At 34.2% G+C, this 25,454-nt stretch overlaps 1 protein-coding gene across 4 annotated transcripts in view; it reads right to left on the bottom strand.

Annotated features, from left to right (window-relative positions):
• Positions 1-25,454, bottom strand: part of LOC124640005 (protein doublesex) — a 57,362-nt gene that overhangs the window by 1,287 nt on the left and 30,621 nt on the right. For 2 of the 4 annotated variants that reach the window (XM_047177564.1, XM_047177565.1), the window contains exons 2-3: positions 6,713-6,856; positions 3,897-3,993 (exon numbers count right to left, since the gene is read on the bottom strand). In XM_047177564.1, the coding sequence (XP_047033520.1) occupies positions 3,899-3,993; positions 6,713-6,856 (239 nt within the window). In that variant the 3' untranslated portion in view covers positions 3,897-3,898. The remainder of the gene's footprint in view (positions 1-3,896; positions 3,994-6,712; positions 6,857-25,454) is intronic. The other 2 variants (XM_047177563.1, XM_047177562.1) reach the window with 1 other exon arrangement.

Here is a 25,454-nt window from a genome sequence, read left to right as displayed (position 1 = left end):
AAAACGGGGCCACAAAAACAGCGACTAAAATAATTAACAAGAATAAAAATGAAATTCATTAGAATGTAAATAGAAACTGGATGTTGCAATAAAATGAAGAACACGGCTAATTGAAGAGATTTTATCGGACGCAAAATTAGCCGATGATTTATAGCTTGAGTAACATTAGAAGGCTGAGATTCACGCAAAGATACTCAATAGTTGTTCCTCTTTAGATAGCTCTAGTAACAATCTACATAGTATTGTTACGACAACAATGAGGATTTACTGCTCAATAATTTATATTAAGTTAGAAAAAGTGTAAAAGAGAAAACAGTTTTACATGCATTAATATTATTTTCATTGCTTATTACTTTTTGCATAAATTGTATGTTGTTTTAATACCGTTTTTAGATGCCTGGAAAATAGAAAAAAGGGGATAGATACAGACTTAGGAGAGAAAGCCAGTTGTAGCTCAAATTTTAAAGAAAATCATAAGAACAAAAAAAGAATTCTTGTTAACTAATCAATTTTATATCTCGAGTTTTGTGGCCACAATGAACAAAAAAAAACGAAAATGGAAACGTCTTGAAATCATTCAATTGAAGGTCTCGATAATAATTAATTACAGTTTTATTCAATTATAACAATAGACGCATTGTAAAGACGATGTCTATTCATAATTTAGACGTATCAATTTCTATTATTCATTAATAATTGGACAGGACGGTCTCTTACTAATTTTTTACATTATAAATAACGTCATTGAGACATTGCTATTAATTAATCCATCTGTTACTTATTTTCTCTTTGTTTTTGTCAAATAACGAATTTTCTTGACGGTTCTAATTATTTCAACATCATTCAAAACGAACTTTTTATTCGAATTAGCTTGCAACCGCTATCAATTGTTGCCGATTTTTTACACACTTATTCCAGGATAATTTGGACATGAGAATCAGATCCTAACACAACTATAGAAAGAGTTAAAAAAACAGCTTAGAGAACAACAAACAAACAATCCAAACAACATTTTTCTTCATAATGAAAATGACAAATGAAATTAGCAATTTGTGCACGTTGGCCGTCGTCCAATCGCGATAAAGACGTCAAAATGTAACAATAATTGTGCGCAAACGCACTGTATTGCCTTTCTGAGAAGCTATGTCGTAAAACTCTCGCGCATGTCGCATGCAAAACACTAGTATTAGAATGTTGTGACTACTTTTTGTATTTTTCCTATGCACTGTATTGAATTTTAGTCGTTGATTTTGTTTGAATATTTTTCTACCTATCAAAGCATTCGACAATAACATGACTAAAAATCTTAGGGCCTTACTACAAAAACTTTAAACCCTGTTTTACACTTGTCTAATAAAATTTTGGCTGCAAAATGAACCATATGTCAACGTCATAATTTGTCATTTTTTTAGACAAGGCATAAACTGACGTTTAAAAGTTTTTGTGGTAAGACGGTTAACATCTGCTCGATGAATTTTTACGAAGTGAATAATTTTTATCGATATTTTTATGTCTTCCCGTCGGCACTACGATACGTCACTATTACTTTATACACAATTGTATCAAAAATATTTAAATGATCGCAGTTTTTGGCTCTAAACGGTTCTTAACTATCGACTGCTGTCTACTTTTTTTCTTCTCAAATGAATTGGATCAGGTTTTAAGCTTTACGAGAAACGTACTTTTCCTAGCCTGAAGGAACTAGTCAATCTAAATTATATTGTCAAGATAAAACCAACAGAATTGTACCTAATTTAGTTTTAACAACGAACAATTTACTCTAAATGATCTGTCTATATAGGCATTTGGATTAAAAGGTTTTAACTATGTTTGAATGTCGATGGAAAAAGCGGCATATTGAGACTATTTGAGAACTTCATTGGCACCATGTTGATACCTCGAAATGGTATGATACAATATGGAAGGTTACATAAATTAATTTATATGATGCACGTTACTGTACTAGACTGCAGTTTCAATTTCGTTTTTGTGTTTCAAAAGTGAGTGCCTGTTGTAATGTTTTGACACGAATTTTACAACAATTATTTTTTTATGGTGAAATAAATGTTACTGTCTCTGTGAACTTACAATGAATACACGTAAACCTTTTTGTGAATAACCTTAGGTTTACGAATAAAATAGTTTTTTTTTTATTAGTAAACGGACTGAACTGACAACTACATAGGTCTAAACGCCCTAATTTGAAAAGTATTATTTTAAAACTCTAGATACTGAATATGGTTCTAGAGTTTTTAAATAACACTTTTCAAATGAGGTCGTTGAGAACTTTATCGTCGCCCTGTGATGGTCACTAATTTCTGATTTCACGGTTTATTAGACAACGAAGAATACTCGTAAAAGCGACAGCACTCTGCTGTCGCTTTTTGTTTTTTGTAATTGTAATTTTTGTTACTTATAGAAAAAAAATATAAAGATAGCATTAAAACGCCTTCATGAGTCTAATATTACTTCTCATGACTACGTATTTAAGTCAAATCATTTTCACAATATTCCTTAATCATTTCAGCATGACCAATAATTCTATACTTAATTCATAAACCCAGTACTCAATATTTAAATCAGATCAGCACTATCATGAATTACCGAACGTATAAAGTCGTATCTGACTTACGACACAAAACATGTCGTAAGTAGACATTTATTTCACCACTTAACGTTGTAAGATCAGTCTGCAAGTACATTAAGTTACACCTATTTGTGTTGTGAATAATGTCAAATAGTTTCTGAATGTATTGAAATGACGGTACGGTAAAGGTAATTCATAAAATATACATTTTAGAATATAAGAATTATTAACCAGATCATAATATATGAAAGAAGATTATTGAATCGTAGAAGGAACTATTTTAAGAAACTATTTTATGGGTTCACGAGAAATGCGGATAAAATGGGATGTGTCTTAAGATCCTTAATATAACGGCAAAGCCCATTTCATAATATCCTGTCTATGTCTTTTTAGCCCTATATTTTTTTTTTGTAAAACATAACTTATAAGACCCACAAAACCGTTGTATTAGTTTACGGGGTCGACTAACATTCATTGTAGTTTGGAAATATCGGACTGTACTTGACATGAATCAAAAATAAATCTTGCATCTCAATGTAACGTGGGATAACTGAAATAATTAGTTAAACAATATAAATAGCATTGCTTGTTGGACAGGTATGCGAGTAAAATAGCAATGCACGCTATGTCTCAACGACGGACATACTGTCGCGTGCGCATTTTTCTACACTTTGTAAATAATATTAGTTAGATTTTGTTGCAAATTAGTAAAGAAGATGGTGAAATTTTGTCACGTGAGTTTTATGTACATATTTTGGAATAAAATTGCAATGGGATAATTATTTCAGCCCCATAAAGATAAAATGTTTGGGTTTGTTATCAATATTTTTTGGGTATTCACCAATTTGCAAAATTATGCTCTTGTAGATTACCTTTACTGAATAAACGTCCTTTCCAACGATAAGTAAACATGTATGTTTGTATGAGTAAATGAATGAATATTCCTATACTGCATATATGTGTGAGGCCTTTTCTGTATGTTGTTTGTAAGTGGGAGTGTAACATCACGATATTTTTGGAATTGCAATGACAAACTCGTTTCTTTTTATATAGGGATGCTAAATAAAATAATGAATGTGAAAATACCAAAACTAGAAAAAGCTTCCGATTATTTTTTCAACATACCAACTTAAATACTTCCTCTTTAAAATAAATTAAGTTTTGGAAGATCTAATAACCATTTTAAGTGGTGCACTATAAATCTAACAAATAGTACAAAAAAAGTACAGTCAACCGCAAAGAACCAAGTTTGTCACCGCATTGTCTAGCTTTCACCGTGTCTCGTGTTTGGGTAAAAACTATTTATTACTATTAAAGTCCGTACTGGCGTGTCGAGTTCCTCAGTTCTAGCCCGTCGAACACGTTCAGATTGTGTTTCCTCGCGTATTCGTTGATTATCATCTTCCCTGTGGACAATGGACGCGCATTGGACAATTGGACAATCGCTTGGCAGAATATAGGAAAAAAAACTGCATATTTTCATGATAATATTTTCCAAATTGAAGGAAATGACACAACTATTGTTGCGTTGGGTATTCGATGTTCCAGGTAAAATTGAGTTTTTAAATGCAGTTTCTTTTTAATAAAATATAAACAAATGTAGCAGTAAAAATCTTTGGCTTTTAACCGTAAAATATCAGTTACATTAACTTTTGAGAAGTTTAAGTTGAAAGGCTTAAAACTTAATAATCACGGCTATAGAGTCCGTTTACCTTTCTGTTAAACTGAACTGTTCATAGATAGTTTCACAAATTCCAAGTAGGTATCTTAATTTACGACTTTATTACCCGATAAGTAATATACAAGAACACACAAGGCGTTTTATATACTGAACAATTACTTAAGCAAAAGATTTCCACAGTATTGTAAAACTCGCATTGCACATAAAAGCTGTCAACTCAATATCAGGTGATTGTGACTTACAACACTTAGATATTGAGTTGTCTGCTGTTATAAATAAACATTGTCTAAGAGTACTCCCACACTGCAAACTTATTTTCAGCCGATAGTTAGTTGGGGCTTATAAATTAGTTTGAAGATGAATGGTAGTACACCCGTTACAAAGATCAGGTATTTAGCCGCAATCAGACCGACTGAAAACGTTGATTGGAATCAAGATTTGCTTTTAAAAAAATATGCCAACTATCGGGTCGACTATCGCCCGACTGTTTAGTGTGCGGTGCGTGGGTACTTCAACACGTCATTCTGTAATTTTGTCACTTAATTTTTATGGCCGACTGTACTTTACTGGTGCTGTGTGAAATGACATTTATTCGTCACGTAAATTATGTTTAATGTTGATATTGTTGTAATAAAATAAGTATAAAACAATGTTTAGTTTCATTTTAATCGTTTTTGTGCTCATTATGTTCAGTTTTTAGTTTACTGTTATGAGTGGAGATTTTTAAAGGTAGTTGAGCAAAGCTCAAATCCCGAAGATACTTGTAGTAAGCAAAATATCATACTGCTTACCTTTTTTAATTTTACCTATTTTTTAAACGTTTGAAAGTAAAGTGGTCGGTTTGCAGCAGTAAAGTACATTTATTTTAATTATCTGAGATATCGATATTTTTTAATACAGGTAGGTACGTGACAGACAACGTAGTTGTGATTACAGTCATGGTTATTTAGATTTAATTTAATTTAGTATGGTTTTTAGTTTTAAAAATTCTGAATTTGTATAGAGTGTGAAACAACTTTCTAATAGTTAGTTAGCTTTTCTAGTTTGCCATTTTAAAGATTTTTAGCATTATTTATTTGTAAATATAGACATGACTGCAATCGTTAAATTAATGTGTATCGTGATAAGTGTGACTCCAGTTTTTAATTGGATTTTCATTCAAAAGTAGGAAAGTGTTAAATTCAATGTCTCAGAATGAATGAATGGTCAAGATTCTGTAACTAATTCTGGAACCAACGGGTTAAAAAATAATAACAATTTTAAATATTCCAAAATTAGAATTATATAAATCAATGCAAAAAATTCCACCTTCAGTCACTTGTAAACCGACGCCGTTTAGCCGACTGTTCATTTCTACTCAAACTGCTGTCAAATGAAATTGACTGCCCTAATTTATTGCAAAAACTTAATTTCGCAGTTCCTCAAAAATCTGTTCGGTTTAACCCACCTATATCAGTCCCATTGTCATCTTCGAATTATAGGCAGAATACATATATGTTGCGAGCGAGCAAGGATTTTAACAAATTGTGTAAAGAGTACTCTTTTGACCCATTCAATACCAGGAGTGCTGTGGTTCGTAGGCAACTAAATCACGATTTTTTCAAAATTTAACCTTGTATTATGTAACTATAATTTTAATACCTCATAGACCAGCTGATTACCTAGCTTTAAGCGTGTTATTCCATTATTATCCGTGAAAACCTATAATTGGCTTTCTGTTTCTATATATGTTTACAACATTGTCTTGTATAGCCGTTGGTTTTCCAATAAGTAAATAAAAAATAAAAAATTAGAATCGCAGATTCAAACTTTAGAACGTTTACATTTTAAAATTAGAATCGGTGGTTCGAATTTCAAAATCTCGAGGTTCGTTCAGCTGAACGAAGTCTGACTCACACTAGACTGCAGGGAGCCCCGGCTTGGAACGCACGTATGTATGCAAATATCAAGAAACACGCATACAAACGTAACCGACAATGCTCAGACATTGTCGGTTACGTCTGTATGCGTTCAGGAAGTCTTCAACGGGCTCGCTACATTGTAGCGTAACTCTGGGCGTAAGAGTGCAAAACTTTCTATACGAGAGTGTCGGAAAATCTTATTTATAAAAGTTAAATACACGATGTTTTAAGCCATGTTAGTAGCAGTAGTTAGTAGTTTCATAACGCAAACATATATTTTTTTAACAATTATCCGTCAGTTGCAGAAAGATCCAATAAAATTAAAGCTTCTTTCATTGCTAATACTTTTTCTCTTGTCGACAAAGAAAGAGTCAGCAACCGATTTAAAGAAGCTTTAACTTCAATTGATCTTTCTGTAACTAACGGATAACCACACAGACACTTAAGTTCTGCACTCTTAGCTCCAAACCTTCAACTTAAAACAAAACACAGTCGCTTGGCATATCAATCACAATGGCAGTAGCAGCTACATCTAGGGCTTACCTTCGTCAATTTTCCGCGTGGCCTCGTCCAGGTCACTGCCCGCATAGTTGAGGATCACGAGCACCAAGGGCATCATCTCCCAGGAGTAATGGAACTTGTCTAGCAGCTTCTGACAGTTCTCCACTAAGGTTTCGAAGGAAACCGCTGTGGAAGAAGAGAGGGGTGTTAGATAGTAGTTTTTGTGTCTAAGAGTATCTTGTTTGGGAAAACGCATGAAAATTTGTGTTTGGCTGTATGTGGAATCTATTTTGACCTGGTGAGGCATGAACATAAAATAGGTATCGTCAAAATATTAATTTTATAAATTCTCTTTGGCCATTTATTTGCCCGATGGTGAAAAATTAAAGCGTTCCTCAAGAATTGTGGTTGTGAAAAAAAGCATCCTAAGTCTGTCCTTAAGAAAACTTATACTTGACTTGTAAATTATTAAGAAAAAGCTATATTTTACTAAGGATGGAGAAAATGGAGTGTAATAGGTGTGAACATTTTAACTATGTTTTGCTATCGCCAGAGAATTCACGACTGTATAAATATTAGGTTCAAATACTTTGTCTTGTCTATCATCAACAAAGTTACGTACGACCATAAGTTAAATAAAATGTACAATAGTTTAAACAAATAAAGAACCGTGAGACGAAGCTACTGATTTCTTCGTATTGACAATGTAAACAGGCGGCACTTTGGTGTAGAATGACATACTGTTTAAGATTATATTATAGTGACAAGAATTATCGCGACCCATAACATAAATAAACAGTGTAGATGAAAGAACATTGAAGTTCCGAAGTGTTCTGAGAATTATTCTGACTGTCATTGTACCACCTTCATTAAGTGAACTTTTATATGAGTCTTATTTTCATAGTCATCATCAATCGTCTATTTCTTATTTACTAACTTTTCTGCGGTTTCACCCGCGTCCTGTGGGCACTGCTACCTACTGCATTCGAAAATATGCACTAGTTTTCTTAATGTGTATGGTTAGGCATAAAATTACAGCTATTATGGACTTTTTCGTTTTTCTAAGTAAAACTGCACTTTTTAAATACCCATATAAAATCAATTAAATTTTTTAGATCGTGTGTCCATATACTGAGTGTGTATTTAAGAACTAGGTCAATGTAAAGCATAAAACTTCTTTGCTATAAAATGTACTGACAAACCATTTGCATGGGTTTATGTGCCAACTGATGGGGAATTTAATTTATTTGGCATTTTATATAAAGGCATAACTAAAGTAATCAATTTTATCTGGTTTAAGATTATTTTGGAAACGACTTCATTTAATTTGGGAGTAGGCAGCATACGTTTGCCTTCGCCTATGATTTTAATACGTGTAGGTATATGAAAAATTGTGTTTATATATAACAATTGCAAGTTTTGTTTAGCAGGCATCAAACGATATATAAAGTAAATAGTCGATTGAATACAAGTAGTAAGTGTAAAATTATAGATATATCGCAGAAAAATATAATTATTTAACTTCCTTTTTTTGAGTCTAGAAGATATATGAAAAAACAATCTTCAACTTCAAATAACAGGAAAAAATAATACCCAGTTAAACACCGGAACTAAATGCAATACAAAGTTACAAAAAACGATATACATTTATCACCGAAACGAACCCAAAGGAATCACCAATCGACTTGAACGAGACAATCGCCTAACCATAAACAAGGATTAAGAATAATCGCACCGGCATGTCACTAGCGACCATAAACTATATGTCAGAAGGTCGTGCATCATACAGACACTTCGGTTTTACGATTTCCCTTTGTGCTGACAGTTCCGTCGACAATAAAAAACCTATTCAAAGGTGGCTGAGACACTTGGACACACATCGTCATGCTTTTAACCTCATGGAATAGTGTTGTAATGCCCGTTGACGTGTAAAATAGTTGTATTGCTACTTACGACAGTATTCGTCGCATTGTTCGATTGCTACTACGTTTCGCTATGGGTTTTAAATCTTTTTGAAGGCTGCGTTGATTCGTTTGGCATTGGTTTGTCTGTAAGGTTTTGTTTTCTTCCTATTTGAGTTGTATGCTTTTTATGTAACTTCAATATCAATATTTAAACAGTAGTTTTTTATGGACCGGAACACTAGAGGAGTTACGTCTATTTGTATTAGATGCACCTTTAATAGCGTTGTAAAACTATGAGGTATTTTCAACAAAACTGACATAATCCTCTATTAAACATGTCTTTAGAAACATGAAGCATTTATCGTACAATTCTTGACCATAAACCGTTTGAATAAATTGTAATATTCATATCAGGCTAAGCAACGTCCCACATAAATGATATCACACAATATTATGCTTCACTGTGTCATAAAGGTATGATTGGATGGAACGGCGAAGCGCCTCATCATTATTGGTGCTAGTTTAATTACTGATCAAGTAAATAAAAAACCGGCCAAGTGCGAGTCGGAATCGCGCAGGAAGGGTTCTTTAGAAAATGAGCAAAAAGAACGTTTGTTGTATAGGGGGCCCCCAAAATATTTATTTTATTTTAGTTTTCAGTATTTGTTGTTATAGCGTCAACATAAATACATCATCTGTGAAAATTTCAACTCTCTAACTATCACGGTTCATGAGATACAGCCTGGTGACAGACGGACGGACGGACAGAGGAGCGAAAAGAATTGGGTCCCGTTTTACCCTTTGGGTACGGAACCCTAAAAAAAGACAGAAGGTTTTATTCCTGATTAATGTCTGACGTGGAATTGTAACCAGCTCAGACAACGAGTTAAAGCCAGTACTTATTACTCGCCAGAAACTCTATCACATAACTTGGAAGTCTTAGAACAGAGAACAGATACATGACAATTGACGTTTAAGATACAAGTCCGCAGTGCGGCCATGTCACTTACGTCAGTTTACGACCCCCCATTACGGACCAATGTCGTTTGACAGCTATCGTTGATACGTCTCTCTGTTGAATAAGCAACTATGCTCTGTATTTAACTTGATTACTTCGAAATACTCAAAGTAAACTTAACTTTAAGTTCTACTTAGAAGTCTTTTGGTGGCTGGAATTTACACAAGTATGATAGATGTAGGGTTATGTCTGAACAGTGTTTAAAATTGTGTAGCGTTTCACTAAGTATTCAGGCAAAAGAATGACAAATGACAGTAGAAAAGTAGCTGAGAGAGGCTTTGTTACACCTAAGCCTCGGCCTCGTGCGTTAAGGTGAAAAATACACACATTTGAATTATATTTTCGAAGAAGTTCATTTAGTTAGTTGTAGTTGTTGTTACAGCCTTTTTATCGTCCCACTGCTGGGCACAGGCCTCCTCTCACATGGAGAAGGAACATCATTTAGTTAGTTAACTAATCATTATTTATTCATCGCAATAAGTAGAGAAAAAACCCAAGAAAACTATATTTTTCGCAGCCTTCGTTGTGTCTCTAAAAGATCAGTAGGTAAGTGATAGACAATAGTGTTTTTAGTTACACCGAGTGATGCAGGTCAAGTTGTCTGTTTATTTTAGCTGTATTGATCAATTTTCATATTTCTATTAGCCAAATGAATGACACAAAAGCCTTTGTCTTGACAGAAGTTCAATGGTCGAATCAGTCCTATGTATTATCTGAATATCGAAAATATCAAAGATGATTTCATTTGTTGGCAATTTTTGGTGATATTTATTTTTTTGTTTGTTTATTGCTGGTGCTAATATTTTGAAAAGGCGAAAATCCCCTATTTTCGCCAATTTGTTTTACCGGTTTCAAAATATTTTTTTATTTATGGAGAAAAAAATTTAAAGATGACATCTTAACTGAAGCTTTTAAATGTTTTTGAAAAAATTAAGGCATTAATAAAACTAAGAGTTAGCCAAGGTTGATGGCGGCCATGACAGTTTTATAGCCAATAGAAAATCTACAAGGCTACTACGCTATTATTTTCCTCCTAATTTTATGAGTTTTTTTAGATAATTCTATGAAAGATGATTTTATGAAAGCAAGTTTTAACAATTGGGTAACATTTTTCTTAAATAGGTACAGTATTTATTTTCCTTCAGGCCTTTAAAGTCCTGTAGTCTTAGGGTGTGCGGGTACTTTACCCCCATAATGAATCTCTCAATGAATAGATAATAACACTATACTAGTATGTAAGTAAACATAATTTCCGCAAATATTATTTAATTGACCATAAATAGAAGGTACATTTAACATAAAATGTATTTTGATTTATTTTCCAATAAATTAAACGTTAATAAATTTTATGTCTCTTTGAACCTGGTTCAAGGTAAGTTTCATGGCGTTTAATATAATTTATATTTTATTAGATAGGTATAATAATTACAACAGGAGGCAAAGTACTATGGTAATGTTGCAACTAATTTTAATTATCACATAAACTTTATAATATGCATTCATGGTTCATAATCATAAAAGCTTATTACATTTTGGTATTTTATTTACCTACTTTACCTATGCGCAGTGTCTTTTTTAAATTCTTTAGAGCTCGGATAAAATTTTTGAAGTCCGAAATATTTGATTAACCTTTACTGTAACTGAAAAATAATGGCTGATAACTCTATGGCCCTCAATTGAACAGCCATAAACAAAAATCGTATACCTACCCAACGATGAAATAAAAATGTCGGATATGACGCGTCCCTTCGCCGGCCACACGTCCGCTGCGCTAGGAGACCATCGACTAACGGCACTTACATTATAATCGCCCGATCCATCACTAGCTGCGCCCGCCTCGCAGCCGACCAATCGTAAGCCCCCGCCACGCCTACCGGCCACGCGATTGGCCGAACAACAAACTTTGAATATAGAACCGCTTTTTTTTTTCTCTCTAACGCCTACGCAAGCTCGGACAACTTGAAGATTTCGTTCACGTTGCATCGAACACAATAGTCGATTGCTATTCGATTTTATTTTAATTTTTAGGTTAGGTATCGATGTGATGGTAACGGAGTGTCTTCAATTGCCTCGTTGGCAATCGTTTACATTCTTGGTCACACGTTATTTAGATTATGAGGGACAAGGAATGATAAAACTTCTGATGATACACTTAAATATTTAAGCAAAATATTTTTAAATTTACCTTCAAGTCAAATCTAGCAAGGTTCAATCTTCCAACACGATTGCCGTAACGAGCAGTATAATAAACACAAAGCAATTACGTTATCGTTATATACTACCTTTATGTGTATATCTGTAACATTGAACGCGATCTCCATTCCCATCCCATTGAAATAAACTTAGACGGCGTAATTACAACGAGTTTTATATGAAAATGTCTTATTTATGTCTGTTTATGAAAGTTACAAGAATTATTTTTTATCTCCAGGATCTGCTTCGTCCTGCCCTGTTACCAATTTTATTTGGGGTCGGAGCAATATGTCATCCTCTTCCATTTCCCCTGTCACTCGTCATACTGACACTCACTCCCTTCCTATTCATGCCATCTTTTCTTAGGTCGTCCTCTTCCTCTCCATCCATCTACATTCATACTTAGCTAGCACACACTTTGTTGCATGCGCATCATCCCTCCTCATTATATGCCCATACCATGACAATCTTCTACTTCTTATCTTTTCTGTAACTGGCGCTACTTTCAGACTTCGATCTACGAGATGCATTAGATCCTAATTCATTTCTCATTGTATCGTTATTTATATCGGTCTATAAATTGGCGATAAATTCGTATCCTACATCTGGTAGGACTGGCTGACCCACCGCATTCTGGAAAAGGCTACACAGGCGTAGCACCCTTTCTCTCAAGTTAGTTAATCCCATGGGAAATTAACTTGCGATCTGTTCGCAATTTACCAATCTCATAACACCTTATAAGGAAGACAGAATCATTACCAAGGCTTTAAGAACATCCATTTAATACATTTATGGCAACATCTAAAATACAGTTACAACAATATTTCTTTAATTAGGATATGATCATCAAACTGTAGTTAATAAAGCAAGTTATCCTGATAGTAATTTGTAGATCGAGAGCCAGTGACTGCCAGACCTACGTTATTTTATAAAGGCTGTAACTTTGTGTGTGCATATACCTTGATGATGTCCTCCTAGCCGTTTATACTATCGGCCATGGCGGCTGTTCCCATATAAGGAGATTAGCCTACTGCGCAGGACATATAGTGCATAAGCATTTTCGCAGTAGACTACTAAGTACGAAGTTTGACTGACGTTAGCTTTGGAAAATATTTAACACAAAAACACTTTACCAAACCAAATGTTATTCTTTGACAGTCGTATCCTCCTTTATATTAAAGATTATATCAATACATACCACTTTTTATAGGACAAACTTCGTACGACAAACACTGTAAGGCATGATTTATATTAGGCCGGGCCGTGTCCAGGCTTTTACGAAATTCTAAAGACGAGCGTCGTTTGTGGCCCAGACGGGCCACGGATCATGTGTAATTACTGTGTAATATAAACTGCTTCATACAAAATGTATGTAACGTGTCACATCCGTGCCCCGTACGAGCCACGTACATGGCACGCCCCGGACACGGCCCGGCCTAATAAAATTCATCCCTCAGGTTAGATTCACACACAAAATCTCAACCTTAATAAAATAACGTAGGTCTGGCGGTCTCTGGCTCTTGGGTTATTAAAAGACAGTTAAATTGCAATCATGTGGTAAAGTTTAACGGAATAGGCGGTTAGGATGCACCTCTAATTTGACCGCACTTCGTTTATAGGTGGTATTAATACATGTAGCAGCGCCTTTATACTATCTTGGAGAGTAATTAAGACTATAAAGTTTCGTGAAGGCCTTTATCATCTTTTGACCCGTAGCCTGTAACAGTCTCTTTGAAGTCGTAATATGTTTCTCTTCTCCATTTTTCGAAATCATTTTTTTGTCGTTGAATTTCATGTTATCTTTCAAGCAATAGGGGAGATGTTCCCAAAACGGGTAAGCTAACGAAAGATGTTAAATAAAATAACCAAGAACATTACATGCGACTTGTATTTGTACTCATAGGGTTGTTTATTTAATAAACTTTGGAAAACATAAGATAGTCTTAGTAATCTTCTTCAATATTCTGAAAAAAATAAAAAAAATAAACCCCTTCGAAATACCCGCTTTGCCCTCGGGGGGGTCCTAAAACGGGTAACGCCTTTGGGCAAAGCAGGTAATGAATGAATATATGTGATAAATGAATTAAAAAACATTTTAAAAAATATCTTAGCCTCCTATTATCCAGTAAATCTTTATTTTATCTCCTTAATTATGTTAAACAGTTGTCTTATTTTGATCAGTCTAGATTACTCTTTTACGTCATTAAATGTTACATTTGAAATTATAATGCTACCAACAGATAATTTTGTTAAAAATCAAAGAAAAGATGTTTAAATTTCTTTTTCACGCTGTTCCTGTTCTTCTTCAGCTCTCTGTGGCTTTCTTTGTCTTCGATTAGCTTTCTGTGGGATCAATTGAGGAAGTGCCCCTTATTTTATTGGTGTTATATGATGATCCTCAGGTTGAAGAAGGATTGTAGTTTGTGATGGAGTCTTGCATGGTGTTATAAAATCTTTAAGAATTTGTGTTTCTGCCGTTATAGTCTTGCATGGTGTTGAAAGTTCTTCAATATACTGGCCTACTGGTGTTGGAGTATGAGGTGGACTTATAGCTTCGTCAAGAGGTTGCGGTCCAGTTTCATAACTTCCACATCCCACGAAGTATTTAAAGTTTTTCTTTTATATTTATTCACCCAATTAAAAAAATTAAAAAAAAAACAAATTAGGTATTTTTTACATTTGAGTCAGATAAATAATGGCACTGGTCAGCTTAATACATATCATAAATTATTCCAGGGCAAATCGGATAGTCACCCGTTATGCCCCTACCCGTTTTGCCCAAAAGCACGTTTTAAATTTCAACTACCTTAACCATAAAATAGTAAACAAGGAGACCACTAATTATTCACAATTAATAAGCATATAACATGCAAAATAATAATACAAAACTACGAAAACCATATCTTACACCATATTTGAGTAGTTAGCACTAGCATAATTCGATTTTTTTTAATAAGTTCAGCAGAAAACTTTTTTTACGTCTTACCTCGAACACGCTCGCTCCAGGTGCGCGAGCCGACTGACCGTGATCGGCAGGGGGGTAGTGCGCCACTCTACACTCACAGGTTCACACTAAGATCTATAATATTCGAATGGCAAGGCCTACCCGTTTTAGGAGGGGTACCCGTTTTAGGAACATCTCCCCTATATCTAACGTTTCTTTGGCTTTTGCTGTACTTACATGTGAAGGAATTTCCGCACTGACTTTGTCACAGTTGTATTCAAGCTTACCAAGGAATGCCTGCACTACCTGCCTATACCTCAGCTTATCTACTAGTTAAAAACGTGACCTTGCATCCGCCATTTACAATTTTCACGGCGCACATAATTCAAAGACATAATTGTCGCCTACATTGTAAGCTTACAACCAACTGTACACGACTTTAGAAAGTTCCAACCAATCAGGACGCGGCGCGCGATAATCACTGATTCGTAATTCGCCAATAAATATTTACTAGGAACGTCCGTGAAATATATTTCGTTTTCATGACTAGTTTTTACTGCTCGTTGTTAAGAAATTATGTTCTTTCAGTACCCACCTTACGGAATAAAGTGGTAAACAGAAAACTAATAAGAAATGAGGAATTCTTTACAACATTTTGCATGTTTAAAACCTACAAATACATTAGTGTGGGCTACAACCTCTTTGGTCTGCCAAATAAGTTTTAAATTTAGAACTCTAGGGCGGGAACTGGCTTGTACTAAGCCTTGTTTACACCGACACAGAGTGGGCACTAAGTGTGATATCGTTATCGGCAACGTCCACTTCCTGCGTAGTTCTGCGTTCGGTCACGTAGCCCGGCCATAAGGGACAATGTAGACGCATTTAGTGTGTGCGCCGATTGTTTCGGCTGAATGGGTCGTTGTTCCATGGCCGATATCGCACCGGACGCGCGAAATGTCAGGCGATAAATTTTATTATTGTTTCTTGGTTTAGTTGGAGGTGTTGCTTGATTAGATTTAATTGAGAATTTATGTATGTCTGTGTTGTCTACGTCTATCTACTGTGTAGATTAATGTTACGGAGTGACAACGAATGTTATTCAGATCAATTGATTAGCAACTCACGACATAAATTATTTTGATAGCTTAAGTTGTTGTTGTATTTATGTTATACCTTGGTACAAAATACCTAAAGCAAATAGATTCCCTGAACATAAAAAAGCGTGCAAGGAAAAAAACGTGACAATAAACACAACATATTAAACTTCCTATTTTATCATCACTTTTAGAACTCGTTTAAAATTAAACTAATGCGTCATCCAACGGTTTCCCATTTGACTCATTTTCCTGTTCAAGATTAACCTTTTCTTACAAACTCAGCTTATATGTATGATTAAATATGATTTATTGTTATAGCCAACATAAAATTTTGAAGGGTAGCGCAATAAAAACGTTGCTTCAACTTAGCTTAACTAAAAAGATCATCAGGTTTTCGGCTATAAAAATCTTTTTGCAATAAATAAATATTTATCTTTAAACATATTGCACAATACGTTTTAGTATGATTACTTAGCAAATTTTGATAAAATATAACTAAAACTAACCGTTGTAACAACATTTAAAAAAAAAATCGCGTCATACACAAAGACACATACCTGACTGTAACTTACGACAGTTTACGTCGAAGTTTTAAAAAGGTTTCTCTTAGTTCATAAACTTAAAATCTTCTCTTTAAATAAATAAAAATGTGTAGCATTTCATAAGTATTCTTCCAGTAAATATTGATACAAGCTAAAGTATTGTATATTGCTTTTATCGAGTGATTAATGATGCGCCCGCTTCGGTGGGAGCCGCCATGTGTCGACAAGGCCCCGCCTTTATAACGACCTATAATGTCATATTGAAGGGAATTCTTCTTTATGTTTATATACGACTTTGTTATTCTGACTGCTGAACCTACTGCTGAAAGGTAAGGTTATTCTAGGAAAAGGGTAGTTTGGACATGTGTCGGGGCATATCAGACTTTTTTCAGTAGGAATGGAATCTAATCTCGTAAAATCACGCTCTGTTTAATATTTTTTTGGAAATCATTAAGAATTTGATATCTTCCAAATAGAAAGCTTATTTTGTTACAAAAAATAAATTCCACTTCAAACAATGAAAATACTTTCTAAACAATTTATGAAAATTCATTAAAAGGCCGTAAAAGAGGCGTGACTAACGCTCCAAGATGGCCGCTGTAATTAAAAAATAAAACTGAATATTAATTTTCCGTCACGTTTATACGGTAATAAAAATTCATAATGAGATTCCGTGGCATAAATTATGGCTTTCTGCATGTCCAATTGTTTACCTGTAGTGTTAAATTAAACAATTTCAGCACGAAACCGTTATGTCGTAAAATTACTTTTTTGTAACGACAAAATGGCGGCTGATGACAGTCATAGTTTTTATGAGATGTTTCTGCAGTAATATTGAGCTTCGTTTAAAAATCTGCATCTTAAAATGTATTAAACTTAAATAGCTTTAACACTTCAGGGCCAATTAAGAAGCAAAACAGCAGAGGTGTTTTGACTACAGTCGTTACAAACTCAATTATTAGACATAAAGGACATCCAATGTTTCTAAAACAAAACACATTTAATTTTCCCACCAACTTAAAGAAAAAAGAAAATCTAAAATATATCTAATTATTGAATAACAAATGGCAGTATGTATAGCAGGTAATGATATAGCTAACCATAAACAAAGGCTGACATACAAAGGCTGAATAATATACCTTTGCCATAGCTAGGAGTCATTAATACCTGTCAAGCCGCCACGCTCCACCCGTTTGCGCAGTAACATTAAAACGACCAACTTAACTTTGCTACTGAGACAGACGACTATAAACCTTACAGCGGTTACTTAAAGGTCTATAGAGGATATTGGAATGGTTTATTTTATATTTGTTTTTCGATTCCCTACATAATAGTTCATGATGGTGACACGCCTTCGCGCGAACGTATCTACAGATAAATGAATGCACACTGTTTTTTTTTTGTACTATTTTTATTCAGCCTTATGTTATGTAGGTGCACGAAAATATACGAAGTTAAAGCTTGCAGGATTTATATTAATATAGTGTTGATTTGCAACTGAGTTTTATTACCTAGATAATATGCTTAGATTTATTGTTACACCTATTGGAAACTACAAGCTTTTTTCTGCAATAAATAGGCTTGGTTTATTTATATAAACTTAGATGATGATAAAGTGAAAATCTCTACCTAACAAGTCAATTACTTTATTAAAACGGGTATTATCTTTAAATAGAAAAAAAAACACCGAAGAGACAAATATCTGCACATTACAATGTTTGAATTGAGAAACACCATTAAAGCCTCCTGTAACTAAAACCGCCAACCTACTAAAATTATTGATGTACATAAAAACATCAGTTTTCAGTATCACAACAACAAACAAACAAATTGAAGCACAAACTACAAAGCCGCGTCTAATTATTAAGAATACATCATTACTAAAATGTCAACGCAATAATCATTCAGTCTATTATAGTTAAATAACAGAGAAAGTATATTTAGCAGTACATTAAATGAGCACTTATTCCTTAGTTTCTTTCTCTCATACATCATTAAGGTTTCCTGGCGCATATAATTTAAAATAATTACTCAAGACTCCATGTTATTCTTACGGTATCATATAATGCCTTCTAATACTGCGTAACGTAACAAGCATAGATTATAGACGTGAATGTAACACGTCATAAGCGGCCGCGTCTATTGTGGACTAAGTCTGTATCTACAGACCTATTAATGAATAGATAGGACAGATGCGATGTGGTTAAACTTTGATTATGTTTTGCGAAAGTTACTTTGTACAGTAATGTATAAGACAAATTAAAATATGCCAATTATAGAAACGAAGGTTTAGTACGAAAAAACTACAAAAAACTAATAACGATGAAATATGAAGATTCTGTCTTCTTGTAGAAACTACGACAATCATGTCAAGTTTATTCTACGAGCAGAAATATTCCTTTTCGATACTATTTTTATAATTAGTTAGTATAAAAACACCTTATAATGGCATTTTTTAATTATAATAATGACTGAAATTAAATATGTAGATACAAATTCAGTATATTTTTAATCCGGGTAAATATATTACTTTCAATCGTTTACTACTTTATTTTACGATTTTCTTTATCGACATAGAAGTCAGAAGTAGACACTACATTTCACATCGAAACATTTTCTCGGCATTAACAAGTTTTAATTTAGTTTTTTTTTTTACGCTAAAGTATGTGGATTTTGCAACACACCTGCATGTTTATACCGTTTGGTCATAAAACCGAGATAAACTTGAGTTTAAGTTGAACCTCCGTCGGAGTTGACGGGGGCCAATGAAAACTTTTTATTGCCGCTATGAAAGTCTCTGGCTACGCTACCCCTACTAAGAACAGTAATTATTACTCTTCAAATGAGAACCAAAGCTTTTAATTACTTTTTTTTTTACTATAGAAAATGTTACATGTCTGCTGAAACCTGTCTCACAGTTTTATGTGTGAAATTATTGTATATTTTTATTTTATTTAATAAAAACGATAACATTTTTATCCTCCTGTTGGTACTTCATAAAAGTCGTAAAGTTGCTTTTAAAGGTGTTTTTTATTTAAATTACAACGATTTATTTAATAAATGCTTATTACTGTAATCACACCTAATTTGCCATTTCTACTTTATCAGTTGTCATTAAGTTTTGATAGCGAAGAAAAACTTTTTTCAAAGACAACTCTATGCATGTCGCGACGTAAACAATGGTCATAGAAGAATTCCTATGTATGACTTGACCTAGGTCGCTCTTTCTGTTTGGGAAAGTCATGCACATCAGTTCTCTGGCAATAAAACGGTAGTTTGACGTGACGGTGGAATTTTTGTGGGTAAAAATCCCATTGTGTCACACTCTGTGATCAAATATTTGCTTTTTTTTTTACTTTTTCTATATCGCAGATAAATTAATATTTTTTACATATTTATTTTTCTAAATTACAGATATTTTTTTATATATTTTGTTTTGAATGTTTTTTAACAACTACAAGAATAAAGTCGTTTACTCGAATTCCGTTCGAGATCTTGTAGTAGTGTCTGCGACACGTACGATATTGTGGTTAACCGTATGCATAGAGGACACAGATTGTGCCAGCTTCCTAGAAAACACAGCCACTGTGTCACGCCGCGACATAACTTATGGCGAGAACTTGCTGCGCTTTTCTAAAGAAAAACATTGAAATATTTATTTTTGAAGAGGAAGAAAACTACTATAATCAGGATATGCAATATTAGGGAGTACAGCGATCAATTCTTGCAGTTTTATTATAGAAAAAAACCATTTATCACGCATGGACTTTAGGTTGAGGAAAAATCATATGTTTTAGCCGGGTCTCATGCTTAGGACAAGTTTAGCATTTAAAAAGTTCCATTAAATTATCAAACGAATGTTCTAGAAATAATCGTACACTACTACAAGCGAGTCTTGTACTAGTTAGACATTACAATTACAATAGCTGGAGACGGTATAGTAAATATTTACAAACAGGCCAGCGATGTCTCAATGCTTATTGTTATTATGTTTTTACTGAAACAATCAGTGATGTAAACGATTACCTAACCCCACACATTCTCAACAAAGGACATTATCATTTGGATTTAGTTCAGTTACCTAGTTTTTTCATTCGTTTTTGAAGATTTTTGAAACCCTAATTCGAGATATAAGACACCTCTCACCTTTAACTGAATACCTCGGAAGTGTATGTCGTATATCGTCACCTTTCTATTCCTTTTTATAGCTCTATAGTAACAATTACTATATTTTTAAAGTAAGTAAGAGATAATCTCTAGATCTACCGATTTTAAACTTTCTTGTACCAATAGAAATAATTACCACGTTATTTGTCTGTGGCATAGACTGTATTTTACCAGGTTAAGGCGAGTAATTCCCACGAGAATTGGACAACACTGCGGACGGTGCTAGTACCTATTCCATAATATTTCTCATATTATAGGTCGCTATTGAACCTACTAGACTTTTCACTTTAACAGTGCGAATGTCTGAGTCGTGTCTCCGGGCAGATTTCCATTGTTGCAATGAACAGCCCGTATCCGTCATGCGGATTTCACAAAACTCTAATTCACGGATAAGAAGTGGAAGGAAGATAACACTGCTTATTTAAAAAGGTTAGCAACCTGCGTTAAAAGTAAAGAGAGAGATAATAGGACTTTTCAATAAAATAAATTGCAATTCTTCCTCTTTTGTGACAATTAGGTACTGATGTCTTATTTGATAGTGTGTATAAAACTATTATGCCGCTTCTGCTGTGAATGTTATAATGGGTACCTAAGCAATGTCGTACTAGTTGTAGACAATTCATAGCAACAGTAACAATATACTTATGAAGTTCCTTCAAGAGAAACTAAGGAGTATCTAACGTGGTTCCGTCATTGTTTCTTCTTACAATCATGGCTAAGCTATGGTACGCCAGTCCAGTCTTTCAGTACTGTTTCTATACCTACATATTGCTATACCTTTCTTATTACGTAATGTATTGTGTGAGGGAATCTCTTTCTTTCTCTTTTTATATTGTAAGTTGATAAACGAGTCAGTGTTGAACAGTGTTGGAAGATGTCTATAGAAAGTATTCTTTAAGCATTATGCTCATAGAATTAAAGATACTTAAGTCTATCAGGTATCTTTCAATAGCTCTCAAGATTTGCGAGGTATTGAAAGACTTATCTTTTCTCTTTTGGAACTCGAAACTACTGAACTTTGTGTTTCATTGTTTCGTTTCTTAGACAGATAGGCCATTTCCTTCAGCTAAGAGGAATATTATTTTGATACCTCTAAGAATGATAGCGAATGGACATGGAGATGGGAGGGAAGTATAACCTTCATGATTAGAACTTATCGACAGAAAAATGTTTATTCACATTTACAAGCAGTAAAATACTTAGTAAGAAACCAGGAGAAAGTGACTAATTAAGTTTAAATATCATTTGAACATAGTAAGAGTAATTCGAAGTAAATTTTACGGCGCGATATTACCGTTTCACCAACATTTTATAGCGTTATCATAGTATTAGAAAATAAACATTAATCGGCGGCCATTTAATTTTATGTGTTTTTGACCACACAAATAGTGATTCTTGGTAATTTCATCATGGGATTGGACGTAAGGCCATCACAATTTACGACTGAGCAATCTAATATTAACTATAATTTACATTACTATGAACTTAACTGCAATTTAGTATCTTTGAAAAATTATATTATTTACAAAAAGAAAAAGGATACTTTATTAATACTTCGTGGTATGGGAGCATCCCATTCGGAAAAAGTAGAATAGATTGTATCAAATTCTACGGATAATATGTTTGGGACCATTAGGACATTTACCAGAAATAACTACATACTTATAATAATGGAACGTTAGGAACAAAAGAATCTCCAAATAAGTCCTGCTCTTTCTAGTAATGCGCTATTAAAAGACTGGGAAAAATAAACACATGAGATTTCAGAGGGATTTACCTCCCCACTCAGAGACATTTAATGGTTACTTAAGCCATTCCTTAGTGAAGGATTTGTATGACATTCCGTCACTAAGGAGTGACTTAAGTAATCATAGTCAAGTGTGGGGGTTAAAGGCGATTGGGACTGATTTAAAATGAGAAGGTAACGTAAAATAAGACGAGAGCTCTATAAAGCTGGCAGTACAAAGTGGGCAAAAATTAAAAAAAAGCTCAAAATTTGTTGCTAATTTGTTGCTAATTAGTTGCCAAATAATCGATTTTTTTGCTTTTGCCGATTTCGAGAAATCGTCAACAATGCTAGCTTCACCATAAGCTGGCATGGATTATAAGATAAAAGTAAAGGTAAAATAAACAAAATCACTACAAATTTGTTGCTAATTTGTTGCTGTATAACCAAAATAAATTTGAGGTGCAAAAATATTTTTTTTTTCAAATAGAAAATTTTTATTTGCTTTGCGCGCTTGAATGTCAATTGTTTCATGAAAAAAATATGAAATAAATTTGTTGCTCGTCACAGAACTGTTCCTTGTCACTTAGAGAACCAGCAACTAAATAGACACCCGACGATCGGGTGTCTTGAACTTCGGTGACTAACAAACCGGCCATGCTAGCTTGAATGTCGATTTTTCCGGTGAAAAACGTTGAAATGAATTTGTTGCTCGTCACAGAGGTGATTAATGTCTCTCAGAGAACCAGCAACTAAATACACACCCGACGATCGGGTGTCTTGAACTTCGGTGACTAACAAACCGGCCATGCTGGCTTGAATGTCGATTTTTCCTGTGAAAAACGTTGAAATGAATTTGTTGCTCGTCACAGAGGTGATTAATGTCTCTCAGAGAACCAGCAACTAAATAGACACCCGACGATCGGGTGTCTTGAACTTCGGTGACTAACAAACCGGCCATGCTGGCTTGAATGTCGATTTTTCCGGTGAAAAACGTGGAAATAAATTTGTTGCTCTTCGCAGAACTGTTAGGCATCGATCGGAGAACCAGCAACTAAATAGACACCCGTTGATCGGGTGTCTTGAACTTCGGTGACTAACAAACCGGCCATGCTGGCTTGAATGTCGATTTTTCCTGTGAAAAACGTTGAAATGAATTTGTTGCTCGTCACAGAGGTGGTTAATGTCTCTCAGAGAACCAGCAACTAAATAGACACCCGACGATCGGGTGTCTTGAACTTCGGTGACTAACAAACCGGGCATGCTGGCTTGAATGTCGATTTTTCCGGTGAAAAACGTGGAAATGAATTTGTTGCTCGTCACAGAGGTGATTAATGTCTCTCAGAGAACCAGCAACTTTTCGTTAAAAATCTAAAAATCAGATCTTAACGTTTTGAGGTTCTAGGAAGCTTCCTTGACCACTTCCACGAGGGTGACACCCTAGCTGTATATATGTGTAAGAATAAGTATGTGAATCGCTTATAACTTTCGAACAGCTTGACCGATGAGTACCAATCTTTGTCATTCTAAAGAAATTTCATCAAACTTAGATTTCCTGAAAATTTAAACCAACTTGGTCTAATATATAATAGAAAACAATATAAATCATTACTGAACGAACTGTAATTATTTTTACAAACAAAAAAATATCATCTGAGTCACGATTTCTTCTTTGGCATTAAAAATGAACTAAGCATTGAGTACTTTCCAGAAACTATATATTGATTAATTTTAGTATACTCTTATAGCCACGTAATCAACTGGTAACATTGGTGACTAGTATTCAGTATTAATATTTTTTTATTTTTCAATTTTATATTTCTTTCGCTTTTTTTTGAATTATATTTTTCTAAGCCATCCTTGAGCGCTAATAAGCAAAAAAAAAATATCGAAATCGGATGACCCTAAAAGGCCATTCCTGTAACTTCCCGCTAGATACATTAAGCGTTCGAATGTTGCCGTTTGTTGCGATGTTTTTGAGCTCGTCAATTTATGAGAGCTCAACAATTTGACTTGTGTGTTATTTTGAGCTCTCCTATTTATTTAGTTGCTGGTTCTCTAAGTGACATTAATCACCTCTGTGACGAGCAACAAATTCATTTCAACGTTTTTCACCGGAAAAATCGACATTCAAGCTAGCATGGCCGGTTTGTTAGTCACCGAAGTTCAAGACACCCGATCGTCGGGTGTCTATTTAGTTGCTGGTTCTCTAAGTGACAAGGAACAGTTCTGTGACGAGCAACAAATTTATTTCATATTTTTTTCATGAAACAATTGACATTCAAGCGCGCAAAGCAAATAAAAATTTTCTATTTGAAAAAAAAAATTATTTTTGCACCTCAAATTTATTTTGGTTATACAGCAACAAATTAGCAACAAATTTGTAGTGATTTTGTTTATTTTACCTTTACTTTTATCTTATAATCCATGCCAGCTTATGGTGAAGCTAGCATTGTTGACGATTTCTCGAAATCGGCAAAAGCAAAAAAATCGATTATTTGGCAACTAATTAGCAACAAATTAGCAACAAATTTTGAGCTTTTTTTTTTTAATTTTTGCCCACTTTGTACTGCCAGCTTTTTAGAGCTTAAGACGAGGATAGGTTTCATCCATCTGGTCTTACCAAGGGGTATCAGGATGCCCGGGTTACCCGGGCCGGGTAACCGGGTTGAGGAGGTCAGATAGGCAGTCGCCCCATGTAAAATACTGCTGCGTCCGGTTAGCTGACTAAAAGCTGACCCCAACATAATTGGGAAAAGGCTAGGCAGATGATGAAGGACGAAAATGATATTATAACTCGCTTTACTACAATATACATGATAGTAAAATGAAGCAGTTTGAATCATAATTGTTTGTTAACAATTCGAGATTGTGTTAAAATCTTGCATTAGTACGCCTGTGTTAGTATTGATTACAATGACGATGATAAACAATGGATCGTGCAAATCTGTAGCTTTGTTACAAATTGATTTAGATGAAGATTACATCATTAGGTACTAACTCTAACAAACGCCACATTAATAAGTACCCTTCAGAAAGATTTTGTACTGAGATATTTAAATTAGCTTAAAATATTTGAGCTTTCCTTCTCCGTATGAGAGGAGCAGATGCCTGTGCCCAGCAGTAGGACGATAAAAAAGGTGTAACGATTTGAGCTTTAGAGCAAAGGTTATTCGAATTCTCAATTGTTGAA

The sequence above is a fragment of the Helicoverpa zea genome, chromosome 20 (genome assembly GCF_022581195.2).
Source record: "Helicoverpa zea isolate HzStark_Cry1AcR chromosome 20, ilHelZeax1.1, whole genome shotgun sequence".
NCBI classification, from domain to species: Eukaryota; Metazoa; Arthropoda; class Insecta; order Lepidoptera; family Noctuidae; genus Helicoverpa; species Helicoverpa zea.
Note: the sequence above shows the minus strand (reverse complement) of the source record. Positions and strands in the feature narration are given on the sequence as shown.